Source organism: Prionailurus bengalensis, chromosome B1, assembly GCF_016509475.1.
Source record: "Prionailurus bengalensis isolate Pbe53 chromosome B1, Fcat_Pben_1.1_paternal_pri, whole genome shotgun sequence".
NCBI classification, from domain to species: Eukaryota; Metazoa; Chordata; class Mammalia; order Carnivora; family Felidae; genus Prionailurus; species Prionailurus bengalensis.
The window spans coordinates 105,417,375-105,433,292 of NC_057344.1; the positions used below are offsets into that span (position 1 = coordinate 105,417,375).

The window sequence follows — 15,918 nt, forward strand, 5'->3', positions numbered from 1 at the left end:
ATGTCAGCTGTTTCTCACCTTACCCCAGGGTACCTTGTGGCTGCTGGGGCCTAGAGACTGCTCTGGGTTTCACAATTCTCTCCCTCCTCCAGACATTATCTGTGTGTGTTTCAAGAATAGTCGTGGGTAATTATAATTACATTTCCCGGATGCTAGAAACGAAGCAAATCATTCTAGTCATGGCTTCAAGAAAAGAAAATTTTTTCTCTTCTAAGCTCTGCTTTTTCTCATTAGAGAAATGATGTACTTAATTTTTTTTTATTGTTTATTATTTTTGAGAGAGAAAGAGAGAGAGAGAGACTGAGAGCAAGCAGGGAAGGGGCAGAGAGAGAGAGGGAGACACATAATCAGAAGCAGGCTCCAGGCTCTGAGCACTCAGGACAGAGCCCAAGGTGGGGCTCAAACACACAGCGAGATCATGACCTGAGCTGGAGTCAGCAGCCCAACCGACTGAGCCACCCAGGCACCCCCGATGTAGTTAATTTTAAAATGTGTTTCCTGTGGCAAAGATCCTGGAATTAAAGAGGTAAGGAACAGAGAAATTTTATTTTGTCAGGTTTTAAACTGAACTTGGCTTTTATTTATTTTTTTTATTTTATTTTTTTTTTTTAAATTTTTTTTTTTTCAACGTTTATTTATTTTTGGGACAGAGAGAGACAGAGCATGAACAGGGGAGGGGCAGAGAGAGAGGGAGACACAGAATCGGAAACAGGCTCCAGGCTCTGAGCCATCAGCCCAGAGCCCGACGCGGGGCTCGAACTCACGGACTGCGAGATCGTGACCTGGCTGAAGTCGGACGCTTAACCGACTGCGCCACCCAGGCGCCCCTGAACTTGGCTTTTAAAAAGTATTGAACTACATCAAAATACTCTCAGAACCTAAAAACCCAGATTAAAAAAAATTTTTTTTAATGTTTATTTATTTTTGAGAGACAGAGAGAGACAGCATGAGCAGGGGAGGGGCAGAGAGGGAGGGAGACACAGAAACCAAAGCAGGCTCCAGGCTCTGAGTGGTCAGCGCAGAGCCTGATGCGGGGCTCAAACTCACAAAGCTGAGCCAAAGTTGGATGCTTAACTGACTGAGCCACCCAGGTGCCCCCCGTATTTTTTAAAGAAGATATTTATATAGCAAATTATAAAAAGTCAGAGATGGAAGGGATTGGAGATCCTGCAATCCAACTTCCATGAGACATAGGAGTTCTTTTTACAATACACCTGATAGGCATTGCAGTGGTAAAGGCACAGGCTATGAAAGATAAACTTGGAGTCAGCCAGTGCGTCTGCCATTTTAGGACTATTTGTGTGACTTTGGGCAATTTTCTTAACCTCTTTGAGCTCCAGTTTGTTTATCAATTAAAAAAAAAATAAGGGTAACTTTTCTCCAAATAAGGTTGTCATGAGAATGAAATTAAGTACATGTATTAAAGCTCTTAACATTTATGCGTCCAATATATATGTTAATTCCTTCTCCACCTCTTCCCCATCAAGATTTTGAAGTTTTAAGTTAAACTGAAACTTATACCTTGTAACTTCTGTTCATTAGTCCTAACATTTCTTTTTCATCAACAGTGACGTTTACTCTCTCATCCACACCAGAGTTCCTCAAATATCCAGCTCTCCTATCTCTCATTGGTCTCTTCTCCTCCCACTGGTAAGTAGACATTTATCTCATATTACGGAACTGCCAGAGGTCACCATCTTTTTTGTGTTAGAAATAAACTTCAGTGCGTCAAAGACCTGAAAAACAATACTGTTGTGGTAATCAAAGCTGCTACTCAGTGGGTCTACTTGTCCCTTTGTTCTGGACATTCTTCTAATATTTAAGCAGCTTCTGACTGATTTTGCATTTTGTCAATCTACCACACCATTTGACCATCTTAAAGTAAAGGCACAGCAAAAACATTGGGCTCTTTGTCCCTGTGATCCTTAAAGTACACAAATTTCTTTTTAGTTTTGAAAGTTTTAAATCATCTTTGTTTTCATTTTAAAAGGCTAATTGCTCTAAAGTTCTCCTTCAGCCTAGATCCCCAAATAAAAATGTTTTGATGACTGCCGGAGAGACTTAAGTTAGGTATTAGTAAGAACATTTTTGACTGGAGATAACACACTCTCTTGCCCTACAGCCAAGGGAAGTCCCACAATCCCTTTCCCCAGAGATAAGAAAAAACAGCCAAGGAGCTTTGTACAGTCCCTTCTCTAGATGATAAAATTGTATCATTCTATTCCTAGAAATCTTTATTCTCAGCCTTGATGAGAAGCAGGGGGTCAGATAAAATCACATCTTTATTTATTTTATTCTTCTTATTCTTTATTCTTCTGTTTAAGAAAATAAATAAAAATGAATGTTTAGAGCAAATTATTCACAAGTTTTAGAATGGCTGCCTGGGAAGCACTTTCTGAGCAGGAAGAGAGTTTGCTGCCATCTCCTGGACCTCTGGTATCAAGTCCAGTCCGCAAGGTCAGCACTTCAATGCCTGCTCACTTCAGACAAGGCATCAAGAGCATTTGAAATCGGGTGCAGTTGACAAGTCTGGCTGTGTCTGACTGGATAAACTGGAAAATTATTTATGGGTTTCAAAGAATAAGGTTGACCTAAGTGTTTTGTGGGTTAGAAAAGTGTTTTTCAGAGCGTGGTTCACAATCATTAGCATCAGAATCACCTGGGGTGTATGTTACAAGAACAAATTCCTGGACCCCACCCAGACCTACTAAATCAGAATTTCCAAGGTGGGAACAGGGTGGGGAAAAGGTCTTAATTTCCCCCGGGGAACAAGGGTTGGAAAACTGTGTGTTCGAACACTGTGAAGGCAATACTTGGCTAAAACCAAAGTGCTCTATATAAAGGAAATCTTATTGGTTGGTAAACTGAAACGTACAATTAAAATAAAAACTTCTAAGTGATATCATTTGTTTTGCTTTTTATTTCAATAATACCACCCACTGAGTTTTAACATTTCGCTGGGTGTTTCATAATGCAGAATTCAAAATCTAGTTAGCTTTTTTGGGTTTATATGAAGAATAATAATTGGTGCCATCGGATGAGCATTAACAAGTGGTCCAGCGGGCAAGATCATCAATAAACTCTTGAGTGTGATACAAGAATAAAACAAGACCTAATTGTGGAAGAACTGGTATGAGGCTTAGCATTTTACTTATATTAGGCCAGCCTATTCTTTGGTGATTTTTAGCTCTAGAGGAAGGCTTTGTGAACATTTCTTTACCAATCTGAGGGCTATGCAATTCAAGAAAGAGATATTGTTTTTTACTTTTTAAGAAAAAAATGTAATTAAATGGCACAGAAGGGAAACAGAACTAAATCCATGGAAATGTATTTGAAACAAAAGCAATTTTGGCTTCAGATAAAATTTTCAGCATCTCACCTTGTTTTGATTTTTTTTTTTTCTCTTCAAGATTAAGTCCTGACTTCTGCTTCTGACTCATAAAGAGTCTAGAAGTACACCAGAAAACCCACCAAAATTCCCTTGGTTTTAAAGGCAGCTGGGATTCTAGGTTCCTCCCTACGTCAGTCACTCAGCTTCTGAGAATTGTTTTTCATCACTTGCTCTGTGAGCTGGGAGTTTGCTCTCTTCAGATAGAGGTTTCACTCTGTTTTTGGAAACTGCTCACGCTTCTCAGGCAAGGGGATCAATTACTCTAAAAAGGCCAGGTTACTGACCCTTTGTCCTGGGACAGTGTTGGGGAGGAGGGATAAGAACAGCTGTCTGCAGTGCCTTCAGAGGTCAGCCAGGTTCTGTCAGAGCCCCAACTGTTGCAGGGCTGAATTGGGGTAGCCTCGGCGATCGGGCTGCCAGCTGTTCCACTTTCTGTGTGATAGACCTATTTAAGCTTCAACTATCCTACCAGAACCTTACTCAGAATACCAGCTACCCAATTTTGAGAATATATTTAATTTACAAGCCTTTTGCCATAAGAATTCTCTTTATAGTGCTAAGTGTTCCCCCACTTGTTTTATTTAACATTGATACTTTGAATTGAACACAGTCCTTTACAGTGGAGTCTCAAAGCTGATGTTAAGGGTGTATTGTTGTTGTTTTTTAAATATTGTACCAGTCTTTTTGAATCCTGGTCTCATTTTGTATATTTTTACAACAATGCTAGTACAACAGATGAAGATGAAGAAGAAAACAATTGTCCAACAGGCTGAATAGAGAGGAATATAGACATATAAAGCTTCAGTAAGAAAACAGAGAAGAAACGATTTCTCAGCAAAAGACTCTTGAGAATAGATTATTTGTGTCCATAGGAGATTTATACACAGTGCTTCTGCTTTTTCTATTTTAGTTGTGTTAGATCCCTTAAACTGGAATTCACACTAACAGAAGAAAACAAAAGAACTTGTTTAATCGTTGTGTGTGTGTGTGTGTGTGTGTGTGTGTTTTCCTCCTTGGAAGTTTTTGAAATAGTAGCTATTGTTTTGTTAAGTGGCCTTTGCAATAATATTAATAGCTAACATATGTTGAATGCTTTCAATGTGCCAGGCACCGTTCTATACACACAACACATTGATTCGTGTGGTCTTCACAATGTGTGAGGTGCACCTACTATTGTCCTCAATTCACAGCTAAGGGCACTGAGGCTCAAAGAGGTGGAATCATCTGCCTAGAGTCTCCCAAGTGGCAAGAGGTGGGCTTGGGATGCAGCTCCCAGCAGTTTGGCCTGGGTCCACACTTACCCACTACAAGCTGTGCCTCTGTATGCTTGCTGTTTGTATGCATTGTCCCATGTAATTATAGGTGAATTTCATTTAAGGACTGGTTACCTTTTGCATCTCCTAAATCAAACCATGCCTTTTTAATTAAAAAACTGGGAGAAATGTTTTTCTGCATTGTTGTTATTAAAATTTGAGAGATTTCTCTTCATCGCTGTTCTTTTTTCCCTTTATTTACCTGGTATAAATTTACATAGCCCTAGTAAAATATGACACTATTTGGCTGGAAGTGGGTGATTGAGGAGTTTGGTCTAGTGCATATCTGTTCAATGGTAACTAGAAAAATGTTAGACTTCCCCCTGCCAGTTATTGCATTATAAGCAAATAAGATAGGCCAGCAGAAATAAAACTATAGCTTTTCCCCTCCCCTCGTACCTGCTTACAAGTGTCTATCATTTGGGGCTACCAAACTCTTAAGAAGTCTTTTTAATATTTCTTACTTCGATTTAGAAGATTTAAAGTAATTTTTGGGTTAGTTCTGAGACAGGTAAAGCTTATTGCTCTGATGGACAATTTGTTTTATCTGTGACCATTGTCTTGGGATCAAGAGAGGTAATGTAGCCTTGTGTTTAGAGAATGGCTCTGGTGCTTGATTGTCTGTCTGGTCTTCAGGCTTATCCCTACCTCCTTAGACAAGTTCCTTAAGTTTTCTTTACCCCAGTTTCTCATCTGTAAAGTGGAATGATCACAGTATCTACTTTATAGTCATTTTGTGATGACTAAAAAGTCACCATTTGTTAAGTGTTTAGAATGGCAGCCAGCGTATAAGAAGCCCTTGTAATTATCATCCTGTTAATGGCTCTATGATCTTAAATTAAGGCAGTGAAGCTCTACAAATATAATGAGGGGGGTTTTACAATAAAATCAGAAGTTCACATCTTCTCTCCTTGAGGTTGGTGATGGGAATGTTCAAACCCATGTTTGGAATCCATTACACTAGTTTCTCAGGAAATGTTTTCAAAATAACAATGAGATATAGGTGAAGAAAAAAAAGCTACTGGAAAAAACATAAGGTGTAACAATGTCCTTGCTGAGAAGTCTTTGACAGAAATACTGTTGAGAAATCCTCCATTGAGGACACTGTGGCAGGAAAGGTTTGCTGTCTCATGCATATCCAGGATAGACAAACCAGAAGAGACTTCATGCAATTCTAAGTTTCCAGTGATGATTATTTTTTAGATTATAGTTTGAAACACTGGAGGCTTGTGACCCTCTCATCATTATTCTGTTTAGAATTATTCTTGTTGATATGTCTCAGTTATTATTGCTTTAATAGCAAGCCAAGCTGGGTGCTGATTCACTATTTAATAAGGACGTTCCCTGAATTACACTTAGTCAAAATGGCATGAAGCCTAGGAGAGCACTTCCTTTTATGTAAAGACTTTGTGCTTTATTTTTTTAAGTGACATTCCTTCCAGTCTCAGCCCATAAATATCACCTATTCATCCTGAAATAAGAAAATGAAAGAATTTGGGTAACTAGTACAAAATCACCGTAAAATCCATCTTTTTAAATTATTAAACACATGCTTCTTTTTTCAGAGACTGTTCTTCACTTTCAACATACTATCATAGCATCTGATTTTATGAGCAATCTTGGTAAGGGGGTCCTTTCTAATCTCATTCAACATGGTCAAAGTCACCTATAAAGCCTCTACAGAGTAGCTCTTGCTAGTTTGGGGAGCACACAATTTACAGGTCTCAGGGAATGGTATTCTGGGGTCTAATGAGATGGTGGACACCATGTGGTACTGAAGGGAGGGTCCAGGCGTGGATGTCAGACAAATGTCTAGTTCCAACCCTATCCTACTACTTATAAGCTTCGTGATTGTTGGACAAGTTTTTTAGCCTCTCTGAGCTTCAGACACCTACACCTCATCTGTAAATTGGGAGTAATACCTTCCTTTCAGGGTCATTCTGAAGAGTGAATGAAATCACACTGTAATTGTTTGGGAGTGCAAGTTCACATTGACTCCAGAGTCCACTATGTAACACTGTGTGATCTCGGACAAGTTCTTTAGCTTCTTTATGCCTCTGAATCCCAACTCTAATTTATAAACTGGGAATAATGATAGTATTAATTTCATAAGGACTGCTGATTAAGAGATAATCTTTGGTGATTGCTGGTGGGGGGCAAAGGGAGACATGGTTGAAATGGTGAGGTGGTCAAAAGGTATAAACTTTCAGGTTTAAAATAAGTACGCCTTGAGAATATAATGTACAGCATGGTGACTACAGTTAATAATGCTATATTATGTATTTGAAAGTTGCTAAGAGAGTAGATCTTAAAAATTCTCATCACAAGAAAAAAAATTTATAACCGTGTGGTGATGGCTGGTAACTAGACTTATTGTGGTGACCATTTCACAATAAATACAAATATTAAGTCATTATATTGTACAGCTGAAACTAATATAATGCTTTATGTCAATTATATGTCAATAAAAGAAAAGAGATAATCTATGAAAGTTATTTGGCACAATTCAGGGCCCAAAGTTTGTGCTCAGTTAATGTTAGCTATTGTCATAACTTACAGAAAGTATTTAACACAGCTCTTGGCACATAGTAGAAACTTAATACATGAAGCTACCTCCTGTCTTTTCCTCAGGTCTCACAAGGTTGTCTAAATGACTGCCACAGCTTCCATCCCCATCCATATAATCCTGTTTTAGATCATAATACTTGGCCCAGGGCCTTTGGGGGGTTTTGAAAACAGATTTGTCCACCAAATAAAGATATCAAAGATTCTCTGACTTCTACAATGTCTTCTCAAGGGGCACCTGGGTGGCTCAGTTAGTTAAGCATCTGACTCTTGATTTCAGCTCAGGTCATGATCTCACAGTTTGTGAGTTCGAGCCCTACATCAGTCTCTGAGCTGTCAGTGCACAGCCTGCCTGAGATTCTCTCTCTCCCTCTCTCTCTCTGCCCCTTCCCCTGGTCCCCCATGTGCACGTTTTCTCTCAAAATAAATAAACATTTAAAGATAAGTAAATAAAATAAAATAAAATGTCATAGCCAGCTGCATGATGGCAGGGTCTATACCCAATCCAATACTTTCCTTTTTGATATTTATTCCCAAGAAGAAAAATTGTCTCCGTTTATATTCCTAGATTATGCATTTCTTTTCAACTTTGAGCTAGTGTCAATCCTTTGCTTTTTGTTTTGTTTTTCCATGAACAAATCATTAATAGTTAATGAGGAGCTCAAGAAATAGAGGCTGTGAAAGCAAGATTCCTCCATGGCACATATGAATGTTATTATGCTTCTGACTATTATTACACTTATTGAGGAATGAAGATAGGCTGGAAAGTATGTCCTTATGACTATTTTTATTAGGGACCCTGAATGTATATTTCACCAGTCACAAAGCACACATAATTTAGATAAACATATCAAGGATGATGTAACAGGGGTAAAAGAAATTCTATGTATCAATAACAAAAAATTATTTAAACTATAGGCCCTGTATAAGCCTAACTTTCTTTATACTTGAGATATACTTCATTAACCAGAAAATCTCATATAAAATCAAGAGTCTGAGAAATGTCTCACAGGATTTGATATTTTCAAATTAAATTTTTTTCATTCAATTGCCTCTGAGTAGGTAGCTCTGTGATTTCCAAGTGCCAAATGGTAATTTAGTGTAGACATACATATACCATAGAAACATAGTAATTTTTAAAAAGTTAAGAAATTGGCTGTACCTGATAACAACAAGGAAAGGATAGGTTTGATTTGGGGGCTCCTCCTGAAGGCTGGTTTTTATTGGCTTGTTACTCCATAGAATAGCCTAAAATTTTTGTACTTTTTTTTCTTTTCTTTCTTTTTTTTTTTTAACTATAGAGGAAGAAACGGAGGCTGGCCTCTTTTAGTGATTTTGCCTGGTGTTTGGGTCCTGTGGGAATTTGCTAGTTTGCTTTATGGCCTTTAGCCAACCCTGGTGGGAAGTCTAGAGAAGAATTCAATTCTGCTTTTTCCCAGAATACTTGTTGACGAATTCAGCAGCACTGAAGTGTTACATGAGTTTTTGTGTCCCCCAGAGTCCAGTGATAAGGGGACATGAGACCAGTGAGGGTCAGTGTGTCAGAGAATATAATGTTGGTTCTTAGAATTTACATATTTTTCTCATGAACTTTTAGCAATTTTTAAAACAAACTCAACAACTCTGATTTTAGGAGAGAATGAGCACACAACCCACTGCCTCCCTTTGGAAGCATTTTAAGCATTTAGCTTTTCAGAAAACAATCACTTCTTTTTGATAACCATGACTTCAAATACCCTTCCTGCCAGGCCGGCTGTGACTCATAAACAGCAGTGGGTTTCAGGAACTCACCCTTAGAATATGGGCACTTGCAGCTTCTCAACTCTATGACTGGATAAAATGATACACAGCAAGGGCTTTTGTCTGAAAGATTAAATCCACACTCAGACAGTAACAGCCATGTGTCTTCTGGGCTCTTAAGAGGCCTCCCTGTGAAAGTGCCATGGAGTCCTAGTGTTTGATACGCCTGTCAGCAGCCAAACGACCTTCAAAGTTCTTTAACCTAGTGGCTGTAAATAGGACAATGGTCCCACATTTGCTAGGCCACACCCTTTAAATGTGGATCATTTGTTTTTGACATCTCAGATGTGACTCTTGCTGCCAGGCTAGAATTTAGGCTTTGTGATAACACTCAGCTGCCCATGAAGAAGCCCATTTCTTGAAAGGGGTCAGCACTACCTGAAAGAATTTTAACCCCAGCTTGCTTGAAAGAACTATTTGTGACTCGGATCAGTTTTCCTATAATTAAATGAATTGGTTCTTATGAAGATTAAATGAGATACATGTTATCATCAACAGTCATGCTAGATATATTTTGAAATACAAAGTTTTACATGCTCCAGAATGACAATCCAAATGTGACTCATGACACATATGCCTAAAAACTTATGCTTTCTACTATCAACGAATAGTCAAAATGTGGAAAACAGTGTGATTCTTCCTCTCTCACAACAGAATGTGTTTATTCTTGAAATATGAGAAATAAAATTGGAAATGTTTTAAGACTGAAGTGGCAATACTCAGATCCGGAATCTTACCAGTTCTGTGACTCAGTCTACCCCCTATAAGACAGGAATCTGCCATATTTAGATTTACATACACCTTTCTTCCTGGAGTACCTAGTGCCGTGCAGACTCATCGCACAACAGTCAGGAAGAGAGCTTTGAGACATTATTAAGGGGAAACTCATGCTAAAAAATTGCATAAGGTCCTGCAGTAAGTCAGTGACTGTGACTACATTTTATTTTATATTCTGGTGCCTGTAAACTTCGCAGTGGGTTCTTTGCGATAAGGTACATAAGGCACCTAACATAACACAGACACTCAGGAAATGATCATTGCTATCGTGGTGATGAAGAGAACTTGACTTCACAAGCACTCTGCTTGGAAGTTAAGCTAACAAAGGACAGAGGAAAAGGCAAGGTGCTAAAACCTAAACAAAACCTGCCTCCTCATACCTCACGACCAAGCGGTCAACATCTGCTACCACAACAGAGCCAACAACACCCAGATCATACAAAGGGTTCCCAACGGGAGGGAAGCTGAGGTCATGAGTTCTAAGCCTCCCACCTGCCACACTGACATCATTCCCATAACTGCAACCTGAAAGGTGGCGCATACAGCTTATTGGGCATGCAAGTTCCCAGGAGGCTCTCTGATTGAGGACAAGTGGCAAAGGGAATCCCTCTTACTCCAGGGAGCTGGCTTGGTCCCTTTCCCTCCCACTGCCCCCATCTCATTGTGTGGTCACACTCTGCAGATACAGTCTGGGAGGATTCCCACCCCTCCTCCATAATGTAGGACCATCTGATTCAAGATGAGACCTATGTTTCCAATTCCCAAAGTTGTGGATGTTTGACTGCATGCCTGGCATGTTTCTGAGAAGCCTTTTGGGAACCCTATGACACTCCCAGTCATGCTAGTGGTGTGTTTAGTCATCAACTCCAAATAGTGGCTCTGCTAAGATTGCCACCTGTCCTACAGGAAATGGACTGAAAACACTTCTCATTCCTACATACCACAAACCCCTGGACAACTGGGAATACTTGTGGCTCATTACCATCCTAGGCCATATTTGAACTGGTGATCTCAAATTAACTACCTTGTGTTACATTATCTTTCCTCTACTTCATGCCATTCTTTAAATGCTATGTCAAGAATGCAAAGTTATAAAAACGATCTTTCCTGCTTCACCTCAAGAAGCCTTTTTTGTTGTTGTTCTATTAGAAAAGAATGCAAAATGCACAGCATTTAACAGACTTCCTTTGCAGGGAACAAGTAATACTAAACAATAGTGTTATATAATGGATAGATTGCTTTTTCCTTTACCCTGTGCTAATCTTCTTAATTGATTTCCCAAAAAGGCAAATGAGAGACCAAGCTACATCCTGTGGTTGAAACCTCTAGGTAAACTGCCCCCAAAGGCAATGGAAGATTTCCCAGAAAAAAAAAGCAGAAGAAACAGCCCTGTTGCTGACTTAATTCTTTTTTGTGTGTTCTTAGAGTTTTACAATGGGCAGCTTGCAGTTTTACAACGTATGGAGAAATGAATATGCTCACAAAAAGAAATTCGGATGTTTTGGGAACAATAGAAGAGACATAGCAGAGAAGTGACTTAGGTCAGAATAGCTCATCAGGGAAGATTATTTTTTAAAACATGTACATTGAACAGATAAAGAAGTAATATTTTAATAGGATAGTGAAAAATATAGCAGATTGACAGTGACAGCAGTAAAAGAACAGGAATACAGATATTTTCAGAGGATTAAATTGGTACCATGTACCCTCAAACCAAGCAAGTTGTTTGTTATAAGAGGTCTCTAAACAGATCTCCTGTATTGAGTAGATGGTTTTCCTTGAAGCTGTCAAAAATGCTTTATGGTTCTCTACATTAATTCATGTTGAATATTTTCCATGGTTGGTCAGACTTGGACTTAAAATAGACATGAGAAAGGTCTTCAGGTTTACTGTCAGTAACATTATTAACTTCATAGCCAGCTGGATGACGGCATGGTCTGTGACCAATCCAATTTACAAGGTAACCTTGCCTGAATCCTCCTGGTCCATCAAATATAAATAACAAAGTGAAGGTGCGAGAATAGAATTGCAAGGAACAGTGGGAGAAGCAGTAGTCAGAAAGCAAAACAAACACAAGGAAAAACAATCTGTGAGGTCACTCAGAAATTAATCATTGTGTGTTCTCACCCTACGGCCTCCACACATAGGGGGTTCCTCGTGCTTCACAATCAGCCCCTGTAGTCAGTAACCTTTCATGCCTCAGTGATGTGCTTTCCCAAGGGAAAAATAAGAGTCATGTGTACCTTTATCTGCAGCCTGTTCACCCTTTTATACATTATTCTTTTATATTGTACCCTACCACTTGCCTCAGCTGAGGAAAACAAACTTACACTTTCATGGGCAATTGGAGATATATACATACTCAGTTTCTTAAGTAAACTGGGAAGAGAAGATAGAAATCCATCTCTAAGGATAATTATCCCTCTTGCCCTATCTCATTTACCTTAAAGAAGTCTTCTGAAACGAGTTAATACAGGTAAAACATCTGGCAAAGAACCTAATACAAAATAAGTGCTCAGTAATTACTGACACCCTCTTTCTTACCCTTCTTACTAAACTATATACATTTCAACAACCCCCAGAAGTACCTTCTCTGCAATATCAAACAGGTGGCTGAGGTTGACAGACCAGAGCTGATCCCTGTCCTCAGTAAATTTCTTATCCCTTAACACTAGTAATAGAGATAAAGCACTGCTTAAAAAGGAAATCTCAGCCAATACATGTTATATTTTCACTACACTTGAACCTTTTCACCACAGGAGCACAGCTGTTACACTACATAAAGGCTGTGTGCAAGGTTTGATAACACTGATCACTGTCTTTCTCGTGACTAAAGCATAAATCCTAAGTATCCTGCTTACTTAATATAATGGCACATGTCTATTTTGGGGTGCTCCCATATTTTTTAAGTGTGCAAAGAAGATAAATATGTTTTAAGTCAATCTGAGTTAGATTTTTGACTCATTAAAAATATTATGCTCCTTGGACCCAGATTGGGAAGTGACATCTGAAATTAAGTAAGTTGAGGACTTGCTAGGCATTCTCGGGGACGCAAGTAACACTGCAAACAATTTGTTTCAAGCAAAGTGGACACTCAGCTTCGGCTACAAGATCACTCTTCCGCAATAGATGGTTTCCACACCTGAACTGTGACACCACTTTTCTTGGCTGAGAACTTCGGCCTTGGTGCCACAAAATAAGATGTAGAGGCTGATTCTTGCTTTGGAGAGGTGGGAGTGCCCACGGGCACTGGCGACGCACTGATGGGCGAGGTGGCCTCTGCAAAGAAGGGATGCTGAGAGCTATATGCTGGGACCGAGTACACAGATGAGGCCTGCGCATTAGTGGGTGAGCCAGCATTCACTGGCCGGGGAGGAAGAGCTTGCTTCATGGCTGGCATCGAATTGACCTTGATGGATGACTTTTGGAGGAGGCCATCCTTTGCATCTGGAGGTTGGAAAGTAAACAAGGATGCATTTAGCTGGTATGGTTGGTGCTTCATGACGTCCAAAGCATTGAGGGGTTTTTTGCCCTTTTTCTTGCTTGTCTTGGAGGCCTGTGGGGCTGATGACTGAGACTTGACAGCGGCCAGAGGGTAGGAGGGGGAGTGGATAGGATTGTAGGCCACAGGAGGAGGTGCTCGGACGTTGGAGGAGTACTTCCATCCGGCCGGTAGAGAGGGAGTGGGAGACTGGGCGCGAGCCGCATGGGCCTGCACGGTGTCTGAATCCACCACGTACTTTTCCATCCTCGACTGCCTTTTAGCAAAGAGCTGGGCTCCTTTCCCGCTCATTCCCGGAAGCTCATTGGATGGTCCCACTGCACCAGCATGAGCGGCGTTTACTGTCGGTGCGGGAGCAGTTGGCTTCGGTGTGTAGTTCGGACTGGCCACTGCTGCCTGTGGTCCTTTGAAGGGACCAGCCAGGGTCAGAGCACTCGTGGGCCGGGCAGGAGCATAGGAAGGCTGGGCTATTTTGATGGAGGAGACAACGGTGCCCTGCGATGGGTTGGACGTGGGGAAGGCAGGAGGTTGGCTTGGAGCCATTCCTGGGGACCAGACCGGAGAAACTGGAGTTACTGGTTGGGAGGACGAGGACTTGACTGCAGGTTTCGGAGCGACAGGAGGCGGAGTCTTTTGTTTGGCAGAGGAGCTCTGCATGAAATTACAAGCCTCTGCTCCTAAACTGAGGTAGTCTTCTTCGGGTCCGGAATCACCTCCAGCTCCAGCTCCCTTTTTGCCTTCTGAATTTTGAAGAAGTGACAAGAGTTCAGGATTCGGGTTCACCTTGGGCTCTTTAAAAGTGAACATGGGTTTTGTCGTGCTCCTCCTTTTGGCCTCCTGCAATATTCCGGTTCTTTTTGCAGGCACAGCGATCCTTTCATCCCGGGAAGCTATCCGCTCAGATGAATCGTAAAAGGCTGGCTGGGACCACGGGGCAGGCTGGGGCCACGGAGGAGGCTGCGCTGGGCCAGCTGTGGGACTCGACACTGCTCTGGGGAAGCCCTCAGGTGGAGGTGTGACCGCAGAATAAGGTGGAGGCGCAGGGAAGTCCGCGATGGGACTCGTCATATTCCGGGTTGGGGAGAAGGGGGCTGCAGGCTGGCTCACAGACCCAGGGAAGGGTTTGGCTGTTCTGTTCATAGGGACCGTCCTCTGGGCCTCTGCTGTTTCGGACACCCCACTGAAGCCATTCTGTTGGGGCCCATGGCCAAGACCATGGCTAACCTCGATGTAGCTTCTGCTCACTGAGCTCTGCACTTTCACAGACTCTTCTTCCTTCCTCTGGTAAGAAGCCATGGTTCTCAGGCTGTCTGTCTGGGCAGCATCTGGCTCTCTGCCTGGCACTCCTCCCATCCTCTCCTCCTCTCTTTGGGCCGTGATTTGATCCATTCGCTCCCTCCTCTTGGCAAACATGAGGGCACCCTTGCCCGTGGTGTCTGGCAGCATCTCCATCTTGTCCCCTCTGTTCAGTTTCTTCTCGATGTCCACTAGTCCAGAATCCCAGTCAAAGTTCACAACTTGTGCACTGTCGTCAATGTCAGACAATAACTCTTCATCCACCTCTGATTCACTCGTGCCCAGAAATGCTACTTCACAGTTGTCTTCTTTGTCTCCTTCTTCCTCCTCGTCCGCCTCTCGCTCAAGCTCACCGGTGCCGTAGCTGACTAGGGTGTATTTCTTGGCCCGCCTACGACGCTTCTTAAACATCAACACCCCCTTGGAGTTGGGGTTGGGGGCGTCGGTTAGAAGGAGGGCAATGCTTTTGCATTTAGATTTTGCTTCTTTCACCTGCTTTTCTGATAGGCTTTCACTTCTCCTGAGCCCTAGGGAATGTACAAAAATTATAGTGAGTTGGTGAATTCCAAGAAGACCTCAGAGCAACCCAGAAGTCAACTCTCCTGGGGAAAAGTGAATATGAAAAAACATGCTTACAATTAGCCACTGAGTTCTGAAACAATCTAACTAATTTTTCTCTCTTATTTATTTCAAAATGTATACTTTTATGATGACATGCAATGATATATGTAACTACACAATGGTCTGTTTCACTTGCTTATATAAATACATCTTTACGTATACTGATTAGAATATACGTAGCATATGGATCTTTATACTTGGACAATAAACGCTGGCTACTAAATGTCAGTTAAGAGGATGTAATCCAAACTAAAAAGGAAATAATTTAAGGACATAATATTTTCTGTAAAACAAGTTAAGACATACCTTGTACTTCCATATTTAAAAAATAAAATGTCAATATAAAACTGGTTTCAAACATTTTTAAAACAGGGGTGGGGAGGCAAGAAACTTTTATTTACCTAAGTGTTTTAATGTAATGAATTTAAATATTTAAGTTTTCTTCTTCTTCTTCTTTTTTTTTTTTTAACTTTGACATCTCCCCCAGAGTCTTTGTATTCATGAAGGCTGGATTAATATAAGTTCAAAAAACAGAATGAATAATAGTTGAAGGCATTGAATCAATAATTGCTAATAATTCAGAACACTGGATCATTATGAATATATATAAGAAATTTAAGCTAAAAAGCTGTCTGGATAAATTTGTTTGAAAA

General features: G+C 40.7%; 1 protein-coding gene across 2 annotated transcripts in view; it reads right to left on the reverse strand.

The window, feature by feature from the left end:
• Positions 1 to 15,918, reverse strand: part of SYNPO2 (synaptopodin 2) — a 172,679-nt gene that overhangs the window by 16,383 nt on the left and 140,378 nt on the right. Inside the window, exon 4 of one of the 2 annotated variants that reach the window (XM_043569560.1) lies at positions 12,989 to 15,171. The exons of the other annotated variant lie outside the window; for it this stretch is intronic. Coding sequence (XP_043425495.1) covers positions 12,989 to 15,171 — 2,183 coding nt within the window. The remainder of the gene's footprint in view (positions 1 to 12,988; positions 15,172 to 15,918) is intronic. 2 annotated transcript variants of the gene reach the window in all.